At 40.7% G+C, this 23962-nt stretch overlaps 1 protein-coding gene across 3 annotated transcripts in view; it reads left to right on the plus strand.

The window, feature by feature from the left end:
* The first annotated feature begins 254 nt into the window (after nt 1–254).
* pbx1a (pre-B-cell leukemia homeobox 1a) overlaps nt 255–23962 on the plus strand; it is a 53578-nt gene continuing 29870 nt past the window's right edge. For all 3 annotated transcript variants that reach the window (XM_059344777.1, XM_059344778.1, XM_059344779.1), the window contains exons 1-2: nt 255–909; nt 1697–1770. In XM_059344777.1, coding sequence (XP_059200760.1) covers nt 725–909; nt 1697–1770 — 259 coding nt within the window. In that variant the 5' untranslated portion in view covers nt 255–724. The remainder of the gene's footprint in view (nt 910–1696; nt 1771–23962) is intronic.

Here is a 23962-nt window from a genome sequence, read left to right on the forward strand (position 1 = left end):
CAGAGCTTCACTGCCACTCACAATTATTTATTAGGCTACATATTCACTCTCTATCCATCACTGTATAGCCACCCGGTCCGGTCACATCTCTTTATGTTTATTACAGTGTCCCACCTTCCCGAGGAGGATGATTGACGTTTTCGGAGAGGACCGAGGTGGGACTTGCGCGCTCCTTCTTCTCCAATCGTGGCTCGAGGGGCGGAGGCTTTCCATCCATACTCTGATTATGAGTCAGTTACCAGACATAAGCGAAACAATAACAGTTGGTGGTTACTTTGTATCCAAAACCTTCAAAGGCAAGTTGAGTCTTAGCGCGTTTTAGCGCATCAAGCTCTCGAGTATATCGGAGGTTTCATAAGAGGAGCTCAACGCGCTCCACTTTTAATCAGATTAGGAGCCTTTAATGTTCAATCCTGTTTTTTCTTCCCTACAGTAGCGGTGCAGGAGTGGCCAAAGCCAAAAGCAGCGATTCAGATCAGATTTCACCTAAACCAGCTGGGAGAGAGAGAGCGAGAGAGAGAGAGAGCGAGAGCGAGAGAGCGGTTTGTCAGTCTCCCTCCTCCCAAATCCAGAAAAGCTTACCAAGGAAAAAGGAGGAGTGTCGGGGCTGAGAGAGACGCAGAGGAATCCAGAGGAATTTCCGAGGATATTTTCTCTTCTTTTTTCCCCTCTTGATATTCAAATTTAAAAGTTGGAGGCGAGGCAGCAGGGACCGTGGTCAAGGATGGACGAGCAGCCTCGGTTGATGCACTCCCACGGGGTAGGCATGGCCGGACACCCCGGCCTGGCGCAGCATATGCAGGATGGCACGGCGGGGACGGACGGAGAGGGAAGAAAGCAGGACATCGGAGACATATTACAGCAAATAATGACCATCACAGACCAAAGCTTGGACGAAGCACAGGCGAGGTGAGGCTGGATACAAAAAACACTTATATCATTAATCAGAGAGCGAAAATATTAGCCAATGTTGTTGTGGATGAAAGGGGGGAGATAATAACATTGTGGTTTGTACCTCTAAATGAAAGCAATTACGCCCAATGAAGTGCCGTGACTGCGCGAAAGCGGAAAAAAGACACTAAAACTTGTCACGATTCATATTTGATCACCTGAAACAACTTTTGGCTTAATATTTTTTTATCAAAACTATTAATTGTTGCATGATTATTGCAGATTATGATAATCTGCTTGGAGTTTTTTCTTCAAACTGTGCAGCAGTTGGCTCTCCAGTTTCTCAGACACTTCTCTACCTTGTTACAAAGGAGCTGACATAGGAATCCTGTACTATGATAACATGTTACCTATAGTTTTGACCCATTCCACTATCAGTTATAATAAATACTGTAATGCAAAATACATTTCAGGCATGTTACAGGTCCAGTGTAACTGGGTGGATTTTGTTGCAAACGATGTTTTAAGTTTATGTTTTATTTCTCCAGTTGTTTATATATATGACCAAAATAATTAAATTCTATCACTATGGATTCAGTCTAAATATTACATGTATTTTTCTTTGTTTTGGCTCCTGGATACATTGGCCTGCTTGTTACAGTCGAAACAGCAGGACAATCTATGAAAAAAAAATATTAGATGATATGTTGTGATTTAAGAAGGTCCCACTCTGTGAATCGGCTTTGTTTCTATTGACACTTGTTTGAATATTGATCTGGAAAGGGATGTCCTGTCCTCTTTTTAGGAAACATGCACTGAACTGCCACAGAATGAAACCTGCTCTCTTCAACGTCTTGTGTGAAATAAAGGAGAAAACAGGTACGTTTATTTTTATTTTTATAGTTACTTCTGTTTGCTGGATTTCTTTTTCTTTCTTTTTTTTTTGCTTGCATTTACTAAAACAAATATGAATATTGTTAAATTTATGGTTTTATTAGTGTGGTCCTAGTGTCTTAACATAACTTTTTTGAATTTATCAATTTTTTTTAAATTTAGATTTTTTTTTGTAAAGAATATAGATCATGATCATCATGACATTCCTCTTAAATTTGCTGTAAATTTATTTGGCATAAAACAATATTTTTCTTATGATTTACGACACGCTTTCCCTGACAAACGTCACACAGCGAGCATGTAAACAGCACTGGCCCCAGATGAGGTGCTGTCATTGGACAGGAGTGTTTTCATGCCGACATTTGGGACCTTTTACTGGGGCTGGGCTTTCTCACCCCTCTCTGTCTGTTTTCCTTGGCCGAGTTTGATGGTGTTTGCTAAGTGAGCCGTTTTAAATGCAGAGGCAGGTCAGAGGGATTTTCTGTTTATGTTTGCAACAAGGGTCAAAGTCATGAAAAGGAATGTGTGAATTATTACTCACTTAACAGCAGATTAAAAGAAGAGCGGCTCACATGATGAAAGCCTGTGAATATTCTCTGAGGGCTTTGGCAGAGCGCTGGTTAACAGGAGGCTTTTCAAGGGAGGAAATAAAACAAAATATCCAATTCAGCCTTATCTCTGAACACAACTTTGAAGCTGTCTTTGAGGTTATTGAGAGAGCCTTGTCACTCTGTCTGGTCGGGCTCGTTCACAGCCGTGACAGTTAAAAATAAACACACAGCTGGTATGGAGGCAAAACCATTTTCCTTAATTTTACATAAACTCTTATTCACCGACATTTCACTCGTATGAGTCAGAGTTTGGCACAGGTTTTTCAAAACAAAACAGAAAAGGTAGAAGGGAAGCTACAGACACTTTGGGATTTTCACCACATTTAAAGGTTAAAGAGTGCTGTCTGTGTGGAGGAAGCTACAGTAAGCTGGGGCCCTCTTTCTAAATTGCAAGGCTTGGAAAAGTGAGAGAGTAATGCCTGGCTCTTTGTAAACTGTCTGGCGTCTCCCTGGGTTCAACCAGAGTTCGTTTCCAAAAAGAAGAACAAAGTGACTTGGACCTTTTCCTGGCTTTTCCCCCTGCCTCTCCTCTCTTCCCACCGTTCTTGGCAACCCGAGATTTCACAGAGCTTGTGACGAGAGAGAGAGAGAGAGAGAGAGAGAGAGAGAGAGAGAGAGAGACAGAGAGAGAAAGAGACAGAGACACAGAGAGAGAGAGAGAGAGAGAGGAGAGAGAGAATGGCTCCCCTCGGCCTGCAAATTAGGACCAAGTTTGGAAATGAACATATTTCACCACAGTTTATATTCTCTTTTCTTTTTATGTATTGAATCATCTATTTATACTCAAAGTGCTTTTGAAAAACATGCTCCACGCCACAAATCATCAAGCCCTAAATAACTGCGTTGTTTTGATGAAGACAGAAACGCATTTAAAAGTTAAGAATAACCCAAACAATTTATGAGAGAGAAACGAGCCTTAATGGCTGCCTTTCCTCCCTGTCTGCGTTTGAAGAGCTGAGCTGCGGCTCATCTTCGCCCATAGGAGGTTTGTGCAGACGAAACTGAAAATCCTTTCACTGCAGTGACAGAGAAAATGACTCAAACCTTCACCATGGCATTTACAGCCAAATGTGCTGAGTGCAGTGTATGCGAGCGGAGTACAGCCTGTAATTTGTCAGGTCTTTTTTATATTCTTTATAAAGAGTCAGCTTCTCCTTGCTTTTTACATTGTTGCAGTCAGAGTGTCTTTGAGAAGAAGTGCGAGCAGGAGGAGACGAGTGCAGCAGTTCGGATTCTGAAGCAGCCCTTCTCCTCGACCTTTTGCTGAAGAGAGGAGACATTTCTTTAGATCGTATATCATTTGTCGCATGTAGTTTTTTACATGTGTGTTGCATGTACCTCTTCACAGTATATCAGTGGCGTGTGAGTGTTGACAGCAGCAATATGGGACATTGCAGCAGCGAGGTGTCCACTGGCAAGCAGCTGACAAACAAGGCGGGAGTGCATGCCAATAGCAGCTAGAGCAGGCCTTAACTGATGACCCCACCCCACCCTGCTCCATGTATATTTGTGCCGGGGTCGGGCCCGTGTCACGACGGGAGAGTATTTAGCAAGCTTAAACAAGCTCAGGTTCGCATGGTGGCTTATGGAAAACCAACGTAGAGGTTTGTGTTACCACTTACAGACGTTCCTTTTGGCCGCCAGTGTTGTATTTCATGTTTGCCCCGACTACCGGCCCCCCAACACTCGTTTTCTTTTTCTTTTAAACTATCATCATTGTTTCTACAGTTCCTGAGAAGCACTTAGAATTTGTTTTCCTGTGCTTGCTTCACATCCTGTGAAGAGAGTTGGAGAGTGTCTTTGTTTGTGTGGAACCATTACGGCGAGGGAAGCTGGCACGTACAGGTTGACTAAGTAAGAGAAGCCAGACACCAAGTCAGTGTTTCTGGGTGTCACATTTCAGGCCTCCTCTCTCCCCCTCGCGCTCTCTCTCCCTCGCTGCGTCTCTCTATCTGCATGCCTGGGACTGTTTCGTCAGGCCACTCTGTGTCAGCAGCCTCACATTACCCCCATGCAGGCTCGGGTCAGATGGAGAGCTCCTGCATGACTAATGTGATCAGACGGATAATGCATTACACCGCTTGAACTTATCAAAGCCGGAGACCTGCTGAATCAGTCACATATTAGATATTCACAGTGGTGTTGCTTTGGTCACTTTCAAAGCTCCCGCCATGAATGCTGGGAGAAGTAGTTTTTCTGTTGATAACAGTCCTGAAAGTGAAGAGTTGTAAGTAGAGTTTCAGCTAACAGTATATTGTTGTTGCTATTCTTTTTTATTTTTTATTTCAAACATGTAAAGCATAACAAAAATAACAATATAATGGGAAAAAGAATAAATGGATACAAAAGTATGAACTTATTTATTCCTAACCCTTTATTATGTTTTATTTGGGCCAATATGATTCATCTTAAGGGTGATTATCTTTGCCTTAAAGATGCGACTCATCTGCTCCTCTCATCAGTAAATACAAACTGTTATCAATTTTTTAGGTGGACATGTAGCCAGAGCTTGAGAGCAGCAGTTACCAGATCTTAATAGGCAACAATTTAAGAAAATGGCAACCACTTTTTAACTGAAAAAAAAGGGGCAAAGAGCAATACATGTATCCCAAAAATAAATTTGTTTCAGTAGTGATATTAAAATATTGCTGTTACAGGCAGAAGAGGAAAGAGAAAGCGAGCGAAGCAATTAAAGTTGTTTGACTGTGGTGTGAAAAGTTCAACTAACATGTCAACATCACAAATGAATGTGCAAATTGATTCAGCTGATAAATTACCTGAACAAAAAAAACAAAAAAGGAAATTCAGGAAAAAAATGAGGTGACTAAAAATGGCAATAATATTTCAGTTACAGCAGCCAAAAGCTGATGCCTGGTTACCAGCCTGATGACTGCTTTTAGAAGTTAGTGTTGAGTCCTGCACATATCAGACATGTATAAATGTGTTCACATAACTCAAGTCTTCCTCAGACATTCACTCATAATCCACAAGGGCTTCTCTCAGTTAATATTTACTGTTAATACGCCGTACTATCTCTACAATCAACATCCACATTATGGTTATGAAAATCTTAACTTGTAACATAAACCTATTGTTAATTGTACGTACATTAAAAGTTTTGTGTTACTGTTAAATCTTGTAACTTTTATGAACAATACAATCTTTGTTTTTATCCTTTCTTTAAGTATGACAATTTGTAATTACTAAGGTACATTTTTGGCTTCTAACCTCTCTTTCACTTTGAACATTGTCTTTGTTATATACATATATGTGTGAAAATACACTGAAATCAAATTATTTTCATTATGGATTTGTCTGCTGATTACTTTCTTGATTAAATGACTAATCGTTTTGTTTATAATCTCAAAAATGTCCAAAGTGGCGCCTTCAAATTTATTGTTTGTCTAACCAGCAGTCCAAAACTCAAAAATATTCAATAAACAATAATATTCAACAGAGGAATCCTTAAATCAGAGTGGCTTGAAGCAACAAAAGTTTTGCTTCAAAAATGGCTGAAATTATTAATTAATTAAGTTGCAGATTAATTTTCTGATTACTGATGGTTTGAGCTCCGGTAGGAATTCTTGAAATAAATATAAAGATGCATGGTGATAAAATGTCAAATGGCTATTTATGGTATTTCCTGTAACATTAGCATTAAACGCTGACGGAGGTACCAGTTGAGCTCCCATGAAGCAGTGGATAGACTGGTCACTATGGCTCCCAGTGCTGCTGTTTTTCAGTATTTAATTGACATGGCTGTCCATGATGAGTTCAGGGGTTAGTGTTGCCTCTCTTTGTTACTCTCCTCTCATCTCCAGTGACAGATGGAGGCATTAGTCTCCAATGTGGCGCTGTCCTGAAACTAATGGCTATGTCCTTGGTTTCCCCGCGCTAGCTGGGAGACTGTATATCTGTCCCCGGCTTGGAAGTGCCGAAGCAGCAGTTTATCCCCCCATGTTTTAGTTTCCACGGAAATAAGGCTGAACAGGACTCTGTCTGTTCTCTCATAAATGACTTCAAATAAATAACTTACGAAGTTTGCCTGAGAAAATGTTGCTGGACTTTGATTTGCGAGTTTATAGGAAACTATTCCTCCACTTAACCAGACGTTCTTCTTAGTGAATATTAATAAACATGTAATATATTTCTCTAAGTAGTCCGAGCAGGGATGTGCTGATTGTGAGTTTATCTTTGCTTTTAAGTATGAGTTATATCAAACATAAATAGACTGGATTCCATTTTATCCACTGACATTTTTTTGCTTTATTCTTATTTATATTCACTACATTATCAGTGCACTTCAGAAGCAACAGCGTGTATTTTTGCTGTTCCCTGTCCTCTGATATAAACTCACTCGCAATTAGGACAGCTAATATATTATGCAAATGTTGACTGGCTTAATTGAGACATGTTAATCATGTTTTAAGAGGCTAATTACAGCCCTGTATATCTGAGGTGGGAGTTGTAATTAGCCGTGATAACAGATCTGGCTGTAGAATGGTCATATTCTGTGTGTCGATGTATGGCGAGGGAGTGTTCGTGTGTGCGTGTGTGTGTGTGTGTGTACGAGTGTGTACGAGTGTGTGTGAGCATAGCTAGGTTGTAAGGTGTGTTTTGTGTTTGTTTTTGCTTCTTCTATTTGGAAGTTGTAGCATCTGTTTTCTGCCCTTTTCAACCTTTAAACAATTGAAAAAGTTTTCCTTCCTCTTTGGCGTCTCTAGAGCGACAACTAACTATTTTCATTGTCGATCTATCTTTTGATTATTTTCTCAATTAATCGATCATTCAAACTTCTTTTTTTTTTCCAAGACAAAAAGATATTCAGTTCACTGTTATAGAGCAGTAAAGAAACCAGAATATATTCACACTTAAAAAGCTGAAATCAGAGAAATTTTACTTTTTCCTTCTTAAAAAATACACTCTGGGTGTTAAATCTATTATAAATCTATTATCAAATATAGTTGCAGACTATTCAAAAGTTGCTCACTAATCTATTAATCTTTGCAGCTCTAGTCTCCACATGCACATAACTAAGTGTGTCAATATTTACTTAATGTTTCAGATAACTATTGTTCCCTCCTAGTTCATTTTTCACCTTCATTGAAACAGCCAGAAGGACAGAGAAACGGTCTATCAGTTCACCTATTCAACAGAAATGTGAATACGTTGCATCTCTATATCTATAGTTTGTTTCCTGCACTTCTCAATCTGGTTATCTGATGCAGCAGCAGTACTGGCCATTCTGCAAACCGGGCTTTTATACAAGGCTGTGTTCTTAGTTTTCTGACAGAGATCATATTCAGATCCATTACGCTAAGAATGCCTTCCCACTTATCGAATATAAAATTGCTTTAGAGAGGAAATTTGCTCTATGGCGGAGTGGAGTTTCTTTTTTATCAGATGTTTGTCTCTGGAGCAGCTTTTAGTGTCTACAAAACAGCTCTGGTGACATTATTGCAGTTGCAATTGCCTCAGCCATTGTTTTTCTTATTGGTGCTGTTTGGATATGATTGGATTTTCCACAGTCTGGTAGAATTGCCTCACGCAGTAGGACCGGTGGCCGCGTATATCCTCATATTGTTGGCATTGAAACACCTGCAGATCTTATTACTGATATGTTCATGGGGCTCCAACTGTGTACTCCAACTACCTCTGAATAACGCTGTTAAGTCTCTCATCTTTCATCGTATTAAACCTGTTTGGTTACATGCACGTCACCCCATCCCCTCTCTCCTTTCTCATATCAAAAATGTAACTCATACGTTGAGATTTTTTTGGGTGCTTTGATGGAGGTGGTTGCCCTGGCAGTTGATAACCTTTAATTCGAGGTGTGGGATCTCATTTCTCTGGCACCCTGCCACCACGATATAAGTGGCGCGTTGGCAGCATGCTGAGGTTGTACAAAGGAACCCCCCCCCAAACCCCCACGCCTCCAACCCCAGACTTCGATGAACAGTCAAACGTAAAATGGCAAGCGCTCTTCCCTGGCTGACTTAGTAAAAATGACATAAATTAATACATGCTGCTTAAACAGGACCAAGATTAATGGTTGCCTTTCGCAGCGGCTTAGATCCACTGTCAGTCGCTGCTCGCTGCCCAGATGGAATCAACACCAATCAATGAGGCTACCCAACTCTCCCTGGATCCCTGCTTAGGATGTTAAGCGAGACACACACACACACACACACACACACACACACACACACACACACACACACACTCTGAAATACTTGTACATTCAGACACATATATCATGCAAAAAAAAACATGGATTGCACCCTCGTTGATGCAGCATTCCTGCTCCTCTCTTCAGCATTTCTTCTTATAAACTCGTAGGCATATCCTGTATTACTTCCCATACAGTGGGATGTTCAATCAGGTGCCACAAAGTCAGATGGGGAAGAGCAGTGAGGCTGATGGCTCAGTAGTGATTGGATGTTTCAATTACTGATAGTAATGCCATGGTGTAGTGAGTCATGCAGTGCAGATAGCACCATTTATTTTAATCAGGACAGGGGAGAGATGGGTGTGGATGTGTCTCCCTCGTTTCAGAGTAGTTTCACATTTAGATGCAGGGGAGTGTGCTCTCTCTCTCTCTCTTTCTCTCTCTTTTTATTTCACATACAAACTGACACACACACACACACACACGCACACACACACACACACGCACACACACACACACACACACACACACACACACACCAACAGTCAGGTGGATTGAGAGCGGAGGAGAGGTTGCCGTGGGTAACGCATAGCGACAAGGTACTCTCTCGGTGAGCTATTCTAATTTATGTTAATAAACCTTGCTGTTGCTGTGAGAGACAAAGGGGCCACAGATGAGCCTTGGTAACCTCGGCACCTTCAGTGGAAGCAAAGGCGCAGCAGACAAAGAACAATGCAGACACACACACTCTGAGAGAAAAAAGAGAGAGAAGAGATATCGAACTGTAGAGAAAGACACAAATACTGTGGCGGAGAGCGATGATAAATTTAGCCACACAAAGAGTTGTTTTTGTGGCTGCAGAATCAAACAGCCTCATGCTGGCAATCTTCACTGTGGTGTGTGGTATCTGCTATTTCTGCGTGTGTGTCAGAGTGTGTGTTGGAGGGGCAGAAATAGGCAGGCAGGCAGTCTCTTGGGATTGTTGCTGCTAATTCTGTGGGGGCCTATAGAGACACGGGGTGCTGCAGTTTTGGATCACTTCCCGGGGCAGATGTGACACCACAGGTAGCATTTAGCACAGTGGGGCGAGAGCATGAGTGTGAGCAGAGGTCAGCACTTGGCCTCGCTGCCTGCCTGGCAGTGGAAGACCATTCTAGAGAAGCAGATAAGGGCCCTTAAATCTGCTTCTGATGTAGTGTCGGCGCATTTGGCCAAAAAGGGAATTCCTCAGCTTTGGCTGGGTTTGGGAGATTGATCTTTTCGATTGATTAATGTTGATTTTGATCGATCTTTTAATGTACGCCTTTTCTTGTGGATGCGCAAATCTTTAACCCTGTTAATCTGTGCAATTGTGAAACTTTGTGTTGCGGCTTCAGCTGGTAGAGAGAGGCTTTAACTTGTGAGAACTGGACATCCACAGCAATGGATTTGTACCTGAATCTTTTATGTAAACGTTAATATTTTTAATAATGCACCAGGTTAGAGTATTCTTTGTGCATTTCATAGCATTAGATATTTGAAAATCTCTGTTATATCCTAGAAAAAATGCTATTGTAACTGAAATATTCCTTATAGTATATTAAATCAGTATCAGATTGGAATTCAAACTGAAGTGGGACTAGAACTAGAACTAGAACTATATGGGATTTTTGAGACTGATACTAATTTTACAGGGGGGGGAAATTTACCAATGTGGCAGCTGATATAGTGAGTTTTTTAGTTGGTAGGGGGAAAAAAACCGACGTTCTCTATGTGGATTGTGCACCAATTTTGCACCAATATGACCATGCAAAGGCACTCAGAAAGCTGCTTTTTTGAACAAATGAATAATATTAAACATTATTATGCATTTTGTTTTGCTGTAAAGCGTCTTTGAGTAACCATAAAAGTGGTATATATCTAATGTATTATTATTGTTATTATTATTTTATTGGCTATTTTATTTTATTGTGCTAATGCACATACAGTGTATTACATTGCTTACCAATTTGGAAATGGGAACTGTGAAAATTAAGAATAAATAAAAATAGAATGAATAGCTAATACCATTTCTAAATCACCCCAAATTGTTTTCTGCATTATATATTTGTCTATTTTGTGTAATGTCATATTGGTGCATACTGGATAAAATATATGCTGATACCGATATATACAGATATGCCTTCGATTGGCCAACATCGATCTGTTGATAATATCAGTCAACCAGTATATCGGTCAGGCTCTAATTTTTTGATGTGGAATTGAATTGATTCGGGAGATCAGTGGAGATACCAGCTGTACCCTCAGCATGTATGAATCAACAAAATAAGCAAAAGACTCAATCTAATATGGATCAAAACACTTCTTGTTTGCTCTGTCTGCAGTAATGAACTGTTAAAGAAATAGGAAGTCAAAACTGCCATTAAGGTGAGATCATTTCACTATTTTCCTGCATCAGTTTACATTATTGCAACTTGCATCATGAAAATTCTCATTAAAGTTAAATTGCATCAGAAACGGTGTTGATTTTCTCAACCACCAGCTGCTTCGACTTGTTATTATGAAAAATCTACTTGAACTACTACGTATATATTAAATGCCTCATTAGCAGACTATTATTTGTTTCAGTGTGACAGAAAACCAAACCTTATAGTCTCAATTCTGATGTCTAACAAGGTATAATATGTGAGGTATTTTTCCCAGTAACAGCGATGAGGATTGATAATGCAGTGACGCCTCCTTGCTGCTTCCCTGTACTGTAGATATCAGTATCCCAACCCAAAGAGTGAAAGCTGTGGGTTTCCTTTGTGCCTTCTGTCTGCCAGCTTGCCTTTGGCGGTGTTAGTTCTGGACAGTTAACTCCAACTGAAATTATGTTAATTGCTGTCATTTTCTTTTTTCTACTTGAGCATAATCAGCAAATTATATACTTCTGTTCATTTATTACCAAGCCACTTCTAACTGAGTTTTTACCCTTCAAAGATCAAAAGTTAGGAGGCAGTTTGCTCTTATGATGTGTGTGTATACATGTGGGTTTATGTGAGCAAATGTGTGTTAGTGACAATTTGTCATTTTGTGTAATAGTTTGTCATTATAGCAGCAGTATGGTGTCATAAAATGTCTCTGAAATGTTGGATGGATTTGTGTGTGTAGTTTTAGAACAAAAATGTGATACGACAAAGTACAACTGCTGTAATATGCATATTAATTCCCTGAATGTCATTTTTAATTGTTGAAACCAGTCTTGCACAATTAGTTAGTTAATTGATAAGTCAATCGGCAAAAAAATATTTTGATAATTGATTCATTGATAAAGTCATTTTTAACGCAAAAATGGCCAAAATTGCTGTTTTCATCATGTCGAATGTGGAGATTTCCTGCTTTTTACTGTTTTGTATCATATCACACTGAAAGCATTCACACTAAAAGGATGCAGAAAACCTCTGTAACGTCTATAACATTGAGTTTTTGGTGCCTTTGTGTCCAAGATGTCTCAGTTTCAGCTCTCTTAGGTCTTATTTTTGTTATTTTTTAGATGTTTTGGGACAGCGAATGACAGGAGCCAGTTAATAAACCAGCATTAATAATGCTTGCCATATAAAATTAATAAACATTAAAAAAGGCCCATAACTCGTCTTTCTTTGAAAATCTTCCTTTTTTTAAAATTAACTGGCTTATTAACTAAATGAATTAACTAAATTAACTTGGCACAAGGATAAATCGTCTTCTGGCACTTTCTTTTTTTAAATAAACAAACTCTAAATTGATGTTTTATGTGCTCTCTGGCACCTTATTTACATTCAGAGTACCAAAAAAAATCCACTGTGTGAAGCAATCACTATTGAGGTATTTTCAAAATTAACACTTTTTTTAGGATTAAGGAAAATGCAGAAATCCTCCCCAAAGTGTGCTCCACTTTTCCATATTGTTTGTAACTTTCATTTGTATCTCTGACTGCGTGCTGAAACCCTCCTGCAAACCCGTCACTTAGTACTTCTACGTGTGTGTTTGTATGTGTATTAATAGATAGCAACTCACTGAAAAGTGAGAGGTGTGCTATGGAAATGTCACTCACGAAAACATGCATATAAACATAAACATACGCTGTGTAGTTTTTATGTGTTTATTTTTTATTTAACTTTTAGTTAAGCAGCATAGATCCCCTCAGTGACTTAAATTACTTATTTTCAAGAAACTCAGGAGCACATATCTGGTAAACACAAGACTAAAAGTAGTATTTGTTATGATTCTTGATGTAGAAGTCAGTTTTACAGGTTTGACGATTAAATCAACTAATTAATGAACAATTGGCAATTAGATTAGACCTATTAGATGTATAACAATAACTTACATAATAATAAAATTCACGGCTAATTTTCATAATAATAGCTTTATTTTTTAAAATAGACTTATTATGCATAAGGAGTTATCCTGCAGAGGAATCTTTATTTGTTCTGTCTTATTTATTAAGACTGACTGAGCACACATGCAGCTTCGATATTTGTTATAAAAATGGGAGATACTCTATAGTTTTTTAGCTTTTCCATTAAAAGGCACCTTCACTGCAGCATTGACTGTGTGTGTGTTTGTGCCTTGTTCAAGTTCACTTTCAGCCCTGTTGTTAAAGGAGGCTTTTAGTGTTCCTTATTCATGCTTTCACCATTCGTTCACAAGATCCAAACTGACGACCTCGTGACACCACACATGCCTCAGTCTCAACGCCTCCAGGCGAGGAGCTCTTCTTCTCTTATTATATTTTATTTGGCTTGCTGGCACCACCTTGTAGCCTGTTTTATTGGACATGTCCTTCAGCACCATGTTTAGCTGTCTCCTCCCCTAAACACATAAAATTCCTTTATGTTCCTATTACTTGAGTTTATGAAGAGCGTCTTCAGCCCCCTCCCTGCCGATAAGATCATATTGATAGATTGATATTGGGAGAGCTGTAGTGTGATAAAGGCACGCGGGTTAAGAGCTTCTTGGATAGTTTAACCTTGATAAAACAGTTGTTTCAGTGAGTCTGATTTTGCCCCATCCGTCTTCATCCGTCACGGCCCCGCTGAAGTATGCAAATGAAGGCAGTAGAGGGAAGCGCCGTGTGCGGTTAAATGGGGCGTTGCGAATGTGCAGTGTACCGCGCCAACGGGGTGATACTACTTACTGTCCAAATTTAGTGTGTCTCTTCTGAAACATCCTCCCCCCGCTCTCCCTTTTTGTCTGCATTTCAAGAATATATACAGCCCTGAGAGGAACTGTGGCCTCTCGTAAAATGATTACAGCTGTGGCGGCAGCAAAGCAGTTTATGCTTGTACATGTGTTACAGTATTATAGATTTAAAAAGCTTGGATTTAGTGACTGCAGAAGAGTGTGTTATCCCGTTATTTGTGTCTTTGTGCGTGTATTTACATGTTGCAGCGGGTTTTATTGCACACTCTAGCCATACATTTTAGAATATGGCTGTTTATTGCGCTAATTAGTGAGTCTGGAGGTGTAAGGGTAATAATCTTTATGATAATAACTGTTTATGCCTCAACACTGCTCTCCATTCACAGTTTACGTTGCTCGGGCAGCTTCATTTGCCTGATTAGTTTTGTACCTACTCAGCAGCATTAGGGATGTTTTTTTTGTGTGTGTGTGTGAGTGTGTTTGATTCTCTCATTTATCTCATGTGTCGGCATATTGATTGATTCCCCTGCTCACTCATTATTTTGTTCTGTTCTTCACAACTCATTTTCAGAAAGAGGGCCAGCACTGAGGCCAGAAACAGATACCATGTCTCCTCTCTGCTGTCTGACTCGCCACCACACACATAAAGCTGTCAATCAGGAGCTTTCCTGCCTGCCCTTTGTTATGGAACGCCAGCTCTGTGGGTGGGTCCTCTGGGTGATAGATGGCTCAGAGAGCCTATCGGACTGCAAGAAGCATCCATCTCTGTCTGAAGCCTGTTAAACAAGCTTGGGAAAGCAGCCATGTAGTCCTAACCACCACTGGCCTCCACTAAAAAACCCCATTAACATTAATGAAGGATAGCTTTAAAAGTTCTCCAGTAATAGGCTTGAATTGGATTTATGAGTCAGATAGTTTGCCAGAGAGTACGTCATGAAAAATGTCACTGGCAGATGAATGGAAATGAGCATTTGAAAGGTCTCGGGACACTGTTTCAGAAAGGATTTCAGCTCAGCTTAGAAACATTTTTTTTTTATCTTGCCCCTCAATCATTTTCCCTCCAGGTCTAAAATCAAGCAGCAGCTTCAGAGTGGCTGTGAGGGAAAGCAAGGCGTTTGATGTTTTAAGTGACTGCAAAGATAAAGCTGCTCATCTTACACACAGTGCCGCTGCTTCGAGAGAAAAAAATAAGTTCTTAATACTTTTTTTAAAGGCCTTTCATCCCAGGTGGCACTGGCCATTTCAATATCTTGCAACTACCACTTTACCTGTCTGCAAGGTCCCTATAGATGGCTGATGTGAAACTGCCATTAGCCAGCCAATTCCTCAGCCACAGATTACTGTGCCAGTACGTGGTAATCACAATGTTGAAAAAGGTCTGATTGCACTCCATCCAACCTACAAAGTGTGGCATAAATGGGTTTTTCGAAGGTCTGCAGTCGGTTGTTGGTATGTCATCATAGTGCATTAGGACTGTCAGAGGCAAAATGGCAGTTTTTCAAACCTCTTTCATTTCGTGTGAATGTTAAAAGGATGCAGAAATACACTCAGACCAAACCAGGAAAACAAGGCCTCAGTGTTCAGTCAGAGCACCTCACATACGAGCTGCAACACTTGCTTCCATTTAAAAATATATTTATACTTAATATTTCTAATTTCATGCACCCCACCCCCCACACATACCCCCTATCTCTCTCTTGGTTTCTCCTTCTGTCTTCCCTCCTCTCGCTTCTGCTAACCTCTGATGTCATTAGCGTTGGAGGGAGGTTGAAGGGAGAGAGGGTTGCTATTCTTAATGAATTCCGCTGTGTCTTTGCACTCCCCCACCTAGTTAACCCTACCCCCCTCCAATGCTCAAGGTGTCAAATTAGAGCAGCTGGAAAAGGGGAGAACAAGGAGATGGACAAGGTACATCTCACCCCACCTCATTTCCTCTCTCCTTCAAATCAGCTAATACAACACGGTATTCATGAATAGTATCCATGAACAACTATGCAAAAAAAATTGGTTGGATGCACTCCACGTATTCACTTTAATGATTAAGAAGCTGGTACTGCAGTTAATAAAATGCAACTCCTGCAGCGATGCACTGAAAATATAGTTAAAGGAATTCAGCATCAGGTACTTTCGCCCTGTTGCTTTTCAGTATCATACATACTAGTGTTGGAGTAATATCTTAGCAAAAGTACCAATGCTGCAATGTAAAAGTTCTCAATTGCAGGTAAAACTACAGAAGTTTTTTAAACATAATGCATATAATGAATCGAAAGTAAATAAAGTCACTCTGCAGAAAAGCTGCTGTTAATGCTTTATTACATTTGTAAATCATACACCTCTATGGAAACAGCACAATTGTGGCTAGAAGTAGGGAGAACTCAAAAATGTCTAAATATTGCCCTAACACAGCCACAGTTACTTTTTCAATATTAAATATAGAAAAAAATAGAAATATGATATTGAAAATAGAAAAATGATATGAAAAAATGTATATGATAGACATTTTTAAAATAATTCTGCAATATATACGTCAACAAATTGCCTAATATAAGGAAGACATTAATAATAAATCAGATTAATAAAAAGGTGCAAACGAGTTTTAATATTTCACTTTAAATTAAATCTTTTTTTGTCCTTTGATTGTTTATAAAGCATAAAGTATAATTTATCACCCAATTCTTACACACCTTCATGGCGAACTTAATGTGGCAATTAGGTGAAAGACACCTAATTGTCTGATACTGAACCAGGTTAAATTTGACTTGAGGACAGCAGGAAGGTTAAGAGTTGGAACAAAGTGAAACAGTAAAAGTGAAACAGTAAATATATATATATATAGATATATATATACTGTCAGAATTAAATGTGCTTGAAGGGAAATAAACGGGGCAAAGTGTATGTTAAGAGTGTGCCTTAGGTGACTTCATTTGTTTCAGTTTGTGACTTCCTTCTATCCGCGTAAGTCCTTTCTCCACAGAGGAGGGCATGAACTTGTTGCATTCACTGCCTCGTATTGCAGACTGATAGTGGTAGTGACAGTGGTAGCATATCAGACTCTTTGGCAGCTCTGCAGGAAACACCTCTGCGTGATGTCACATCCTCTTCGTTTGGCCGGCGATCCTCAGGAAAAATCACACCACAGCACGGCCGAGCAGCCACAAAGATGCAAGCTACATCGCCGGTAGCAGTTTTTAACGATGTTGAAGTGTTTCAGGGTGGATTTTTCCCTGTGAGTCTTAGCAGAGTTGTTGTTGTCTACTTCACCCCGGCGTTAACGGTTGATAGTCCTGACTCAACAGAGAGCCGACATCCCCCCGTGGCTGTGCTTACTCACTCCTGAGCCCGGCGTTTAGTTTTCCTTGGCAGACCCAGGCCACAGCTCATTAGACTAAGAGAATGTGCCTGCCTTAATTAATGATATGTAAATATCCTTGAATTGGCCACATTTGCATATTAAGAGAGATTTGTGGAATCTGTGGAGTAATATATTTTAATTAGGGATTAATTAAAAATAATGGGAATTTCATTTCGCCTGGCAGGTTGTGTTTGGTGTGAAGCGTGCGCCGGGGCCCAATCTTTGAACGCCAAGGCAGCAACCAACATGTGATGGAAGCTCTGCTCTTCCACCCCGCTATCTGTGCTGCATACAAACATGTGTGCGTGTGCCCTCAAACACACACACACACACACACACACTCTGGCATCACATTCCTTAAGATGCCAGAGCCTTCCCAGGGGGTCTCCACAAAGCGCTGTAGCTTTGAAAGGAGGCTGGGGTGGTGGTAGTGGTGGTGGGAGGGGTGGGGGGGAGGGGGGGGGGATCCAGTTTGAACACCCACAATATGTTTTTGGGGATGGTCCCAGTTTGGCTCAATTTCATCTCCTCTCATCTTTCTGTTTTTTTTGTTTTTTCTCGTGTGTAGTTGGGGAATGGCTCTCAGACACGGAACACTAGTTATGTTGGCAATTATGTTAATGGAATGCCATTAGGCCATGATTGTGTATGAGCGAATGGGGAGAGAGGGCACGTTTTCAGAGACCCAAGTCAATGTCTGCTGTGATCCACTTCTAGGGGACGCTTTGCCAAAACATTCTCCAACATATTCTCTCTTTTTTGACTCGATACATCTTCGGTGCAGAAAACAGTTTGACCGTCATGTCAGGGGTTGCTTCTTTTCAGGCTATTTGTACTGGGTAATGATGTACTCAGTGTGTTTTTCTCTGACAGCTGGGAAAATAAATCTGAATAGAGACAAAGAAACCATCTGTCATCAGCATCGCTAATAGCACTGATAGCACGGCCACTATCACGGCATCTCCTAGGTGGAAATCATCCCCATTACCAAGCATCAAGGCTGCTTCCTGCTTCCTGATGCTCCTCTCGCAGCAGCATCACACACAAACACGCTCCCTCTAAACACGATTTTTTGATGCATTCGGTCATTTTCAGTCATTTTCGTGGAGCGGAAGGATGCAGTAAATGTCTGTTTTTCTTCGGGCTGGGCTCAAGGCGGAGAGCTCCTTTGGCATTTGTGATGTGTCGTCAGCGCGCTGATGTTATTGATCCAGGACCTTCCGAATTCATTAGGAGATCCAGCACAACTGTGCTGCATCTTTATTTATGTTGCTGCCCCCTCCCTGGCCTGCCTCTCTCTCTCTCTCTCCCTCTCTCTGCCTCACTCCCTGTCTGCCTTCCTCTTTCATCCTCCATGCATTATTCTTTTATTATTCTTTTACAGCTGCCTTATCGCCCGCATTTTGGTGAGGATAAGACCTGTCATCTTTGGGTCTTGTCTGGGGGGATGATGGGAGACTTCAAGGGGGAGGAGGAGGCGGGTGGGAGGGAGGAGGATGGGTGTAAAGAATGCCTGCTGTCCCCCTTTCCCCCCGCCTGAAATGGACCTCTCTCTCTCTCTTTTTTTCCCTCCTCTACCTTGCTCTCTTTCACTCTCGCTCTTGCTGTCTCTCTTTGTAATGAGAATCTCTCCCTAATTGAGGGAGCTGCAGCGATCTGGCCGAGGGCGGCAGGGTTAGATTGTGATACTGGCTACGTGACCGTTATGCTGATAGAGGTGGCGGATCAATAATTTAGGCCCTGACCTTAATGGTGGTGTTAAAACGCTCATTCCTCTGGAGTCTGGAGGCCTTAAAGGTGCAGAGTTGGATAAAGGCAATGAAGCTGGCTGGATGTGGAGGTGGGAGTGGGGGATGGTGGGAGAAGCAGATAAGAGGAGAGGTGGAGAAAGACGGAGAGGGATATTTGCAGTCAGCCCCTCGGTCTGTGAAAGGAGGGATCATGAGTGATGTTTTTCCTGCTTCTACATTCAGACACTCACATTGTCACCAACATTCATCCTCTTAGTATCTATATGAATGCAATAAGCTTTTTTTTTCTTTCTTCCTTGCCTGTATTTGGTATCTGGTTGTAATCCGTTTTTATAAGAAATCCTCCACCCATTCTCACTGATGCACTGAATGCATCACCAGACACCAGAAGTGAACAAAGACTGCAGTAACGAGTGGGTTTAATCTGGTTCTGGGCTTGTCTTGTGCTTCTAGCTTAAGGCCATGCACATTGAGGCTTCGGACAGCCATCGATTTGATTCTGAGGGACATTAACGTCACGGCCTCATGCGTCTCTCTCTGAATCTCTAAGACCGGACTCATTCCCTGCTGGCAGGATGCGACCATCTCAGCTCTCTCCTGCTCCTCCCCACCCACCCACCCAGCCAGCCACCCTTAGGGGATGATATATTAGATATAACCAATTCAATTTTATGCAGCCAGGACAGACGCCCTGGGGACATAAACACACACATTTTTAATACACTCCTCACCAGGAAGCCCAATGCGCCAGAGCCTGCGGCTGCCCTGGGTCTCCTCTCACACTCAATTATTAATGTAACGGCCGTAGTGGCTTAATTAAATAATAAAGACAAGCTCACTGCAAAGGAATGGGCCAAGGACAAGTCACAATGGAGAGATGGCTTTTCTAAATGTCTGATGTTGACATATATTAGGATGCAGTGCTGTAAATATGTGATATTGCAATAACGTTTGGCTATACAAAATGTCACGTCAATCACCAAATATACATTGATAGTCAATAAATCTTTTTATTGGGTCACTGCCATTGTTAGACAAGCGAATCTCGGTTTCTAAAAACCAATGGATCATTTCGTTTATGCCCCTAATAGTCATCCATATTTTCAAATTTTTCTTTCCAAATATAGGCTAAAAGCCAGTATGTGTGATATCACTGCCGTGAGGTCATGTGGTCAAATTTAAAATTTTTACAACCCTGCTTCTGATTTCAATAACTGAAACGGTCAATCATTGACTCAAAATTGAAATCATGACACTCCTACTTCTACTCTTTTGTTTGTATTAATTATGGGTGGGGCAAAAGATCGACAGAATAGTATTATTCTGATATTAAGGGTTGTAAAATATAAATATTTTCTCACATAAATTGCTGATATTGGAAATACAAATGATTGTTTTGCGTTTTAAAATAATAAAATTAATTGTCTTTTCAGTCCGTTGTTACTGAGTTAAGAGGTGTTCTTTTATTTTGCAGTCAGAAAATTAAATAACATTAAATATCTATTAATAAGTAAATAACAAACAATAAAAGAGTGAAAACTTTTTTGATTTCCTTTGAGGACACTATGGAGTTAAAAAAATAAAGGTAACAAATTGTAATATATCATAATATATCACAAAATGTTTAATATCGCAATAATATCTGAAAGTATTGTTATAATATTGTATCGTGGGGCCTCTGGTGATTCCAATCACTAATATTAAATGTGGAGTCATTTAAAGGAAAAGAGGCCATATTCTGTCTAAATTGCTTTGTGAGAGTGGTTGGCCTCGTAATTTTTTTCCCCCCTTTTAAGAAAAAAAAAAAATCATTTGAGGGAGAGGTGTAGACTTTTGGCTGCAAGTCCCAGATCTGCTCATAAATCAACTGTCTTGAGAGTCGGGTCAAACAGGGGCTTGTGATACCTCAAATACATAAAAAGAATGATTTCCTCAGATTATGGATTCCTGCCACCTCAAGGGCAAGCCAAAGGAAGCACTCTGTCTCCGATGTGATGAAATGTGGCGTTATCTTTTACTTTGTTTCATTAGATTCACTGGAGATTACACACTCTATCCTCAAAGACCAGATTTCCCAGCTTTCTAAGATGAGCGATCTTCCGGCCTCGGGGCAAAAAAAAATATTTCCAGCTCCCATCCCCAGCACCATTTCTCGGGGTTCATGTTCTGTTTTAACTTCCAATTAATTATTCAAATTCATTTTGAAATGCTGGGTTACATTTTGAGTGGCTTGTTCAAAGGCAAAAGCTGTTTTTTTTCACTAATGGCAAGTAAGCTCCGCCATTAGATTGAAAAATAGGCCCATTGTGTGTGTTGACTTGGTGGCGCACTGCGATGAAGGATTGCGACAAACTGGAGTGTTTAAATCGGCGAATTGAAATTAATGCCCTCTCAAAGCCAGGCTTGCTGACGATACATTAAAGCTAATACTCCAGTGAGGTCGAGCAAATGTTTGTTTATATACATGAAATACGCTCGGAGAGAATGAAGTGATTGGATTTTGCCCAAGTAAACACTTATATTAAAGAGGGAGACAAAAGAAACAAATTGTGATGCAATGAGGTGCAGTCGCTTTCTATGTTTATTGTTTCGTCTGTGCTTTTGAGTAGACTAATCCTTCCTGACACGTTTCATTTATGGCCCTTAAAAAAAAATTCAGCCTTTTTTTTTGCCACATACTTAGAGTATTTCTTTTTGTCTACTGACACATTGAGACACTTCCAAAGGTCATGCCTCAAGTCTGTCTTGTCACATCACTTATTCAGGCTGGTTTTATTTATTCATGCCACTTTTTGATTTTAATAATTTAATGCAGTGAAATGTTTCTTTCATACAGCTATAAAGTGCTCACAAGGAGTGTTGACGTCTCTGAGAATATGGTTATATGGCCTCTTTATACGGAGCGGACAATCCTCCATGTAAAGTGTGAGCTGTTGCTGTCAGTTGAAGCTGTAATGTGTATCGATTGAAATGATCCTCCTCCTCCGCCGCAGCCAGAGGACCTCTCAGGTGCCGAGGCGAAGAGGCAGAGTGTGGAAGAGGCTCTTTTTGTACTTTTCTTTTTTCCTTTAGAATTTAATGCCAGCGGCTGAGAGTGGTATTTATTTTCCTCAGACTCTGCTCTGCTATCCCGGAGTTGGCAGAGTGATTTTGTAGAATAGAAACATTATAGACTGTTAGTGTCAAAGTGTTAAATGTGATGTATAGAGCTGGGGGTTTCAGAGGGAGGAGGGTGGATGGGGTTGAGGAGGAGGCGGTAAGGAGGTGAGCACTGCCAGCCATAACTGGAGCAAGGTGCTCATGGGAGAGAGGAGCCATCCACCATGTGAGGGATGGCAGGGTAATGTGGCGGGAGGTAATGGCTTTTCTCAGTCCGCTGAAACAGAGGAGAGATCATTAGGGGCTGCCGTGCCGCACCGCGCCGTCCGTTTACCCCGACTCTGCCAGCGTCTCCTGTCAGAGCAGGGATGTGGAGACACTCATTGTGTTTGTCTGTCTGTTTTCTGTGGCGCTGGCAGCATTGCTCCAAAGAGGCAAGAGTGTTTGATTATTATTTTGGGCCTTTCTTACTGGGATGGATAGACGCTGACACTTTGGCTTACAGCTGCGCTCAGATATTTCTTTACCAAATGCTTCTCCAGCTGTGAAATCAAATCAAAGAGCAAGGCAAGACCTGATGACAAAAACACAACTCTGTGACTTCCCCTTTGCTGGTGTTTAATTGTGTTTTACTTCTCCACAAGCACTTCAGTTATAGGGTCATTTAAAAAAACAAGAAAGATTAAAAAGTGGTGATTGAAAGCGATTACTGCTTTGTTTGATCAAGGTTAGGTTTGACTTAATTAAAAAGATCACAGTTGTAGTCACAGATGTTATGCTACAAGCACAGCACATATCTTTTATAGTTCAAAACTCAAGTCTTAATCAAAAGAGAAATTGACTTCAGACGGAGGTAGTTTGAAAAGCGTGCAGACAAAAAGCCTTCAGGTCTCAAAGTAAACGTCTATGGCAAAATAAAGATGCCTCCTTTTATTTTCTTCGAGGTTATCGTCTGCTTTCTGTGTTTGTTTGGTTTACAAATCACTACAGCAGTTGACATTTATGTCTCACTACAGCAGGTGCGATGAAAAACATTATAACTGCACGTTTTTATCAAAAGTGAAATTGTCTTCAGACCAAACGTCTTATTTTGAAATGCTGCGTTTCAAGCTTCACACTGCTGTGTGGTTGAATTTTTGGGAATCTATATTTGTTTTCCTATATGCAGCATGAAAGTGTGGTGTTTAATTGTAGGGAAAGACAATGATGGGATGCTTTTTGCAACCTATGTTAGAAATAAAGGTGTGCTTTGTGCATCAGCGAGGAGTCCTCAAAACCGGTTAACAGCACTTTGAGCTGTCGGTCGATTTTTGCCCTGGTGAGCCTCCAGCCCGGCGTGACAGAGAAGATTGGACGTCATTAAGGCCTACACTTTCTGCTGTCTGGGGGGTGTGTGTGTGTGTGTGAAATGGGCTCTGCTGCTGACAAAAGCACGGACTGTTATTGTGTAGCTCCATCGTCGTCCATGTGAAATCTCAAAAAGGATCTCTCAGACCTGCAAATTCATCTTACAGTGTCATTCACCTGCACTGTACTGGTTTTCCAGATGTTTCTGTCTGTCCATTTTTTACGGCCTTCTGTTATAGTTGGAGGTTTGTGAGGAAGTCACATCTCTAACAAGAAGATTCTCCTCATGTCGCTGTCAAGACTCATTCACGCCGTATGAAAAAAAGCTTCAGAGAAATATGATCGCGCCTGTAAAATGGACCAATTACTCCCCATTGACAACCTTCAAAGCCCACTTTTATTGGCAGATTCAGCCAAATAAAAGTTTATTGCACGAGCGGAAAGGGACGCCGTCATTTTTGCATAGCTTTTCCAAGCCCAGCGTTTATATGATCCCCGTTATTACACCTCTGTGACATTTAAACTTTATTGAACAAGACTTTAAAATCTGTAGGCAGTATATAAAAGATGGTGGAATTTATTTCTTTCAGATGGGAGGAGAGTCCCCCAACAGTTGAGACCCGAGTAGAGCAGATTGACGTGGTTTTGTTAGATCAAATAATTGTAATGTAAAAGAGAGTCGATTTTAGAATAGATGTCTGTT

The sequence above is a fragment of the Centropristis striata genome, chromosome 11 (assembly GCF_030273125.1).
Source record: "Centropristis striata isolate RG_2023a ecotype Rhode Island chromosome 11, C.striata_1.0, whole genome shotgun sequence".
Lineage (NCBI taxonomy): Eukaryota > Metazoa > Chordata > Actinopteri > Perciformes > Serranidae > Centropristis > Centropristis striata.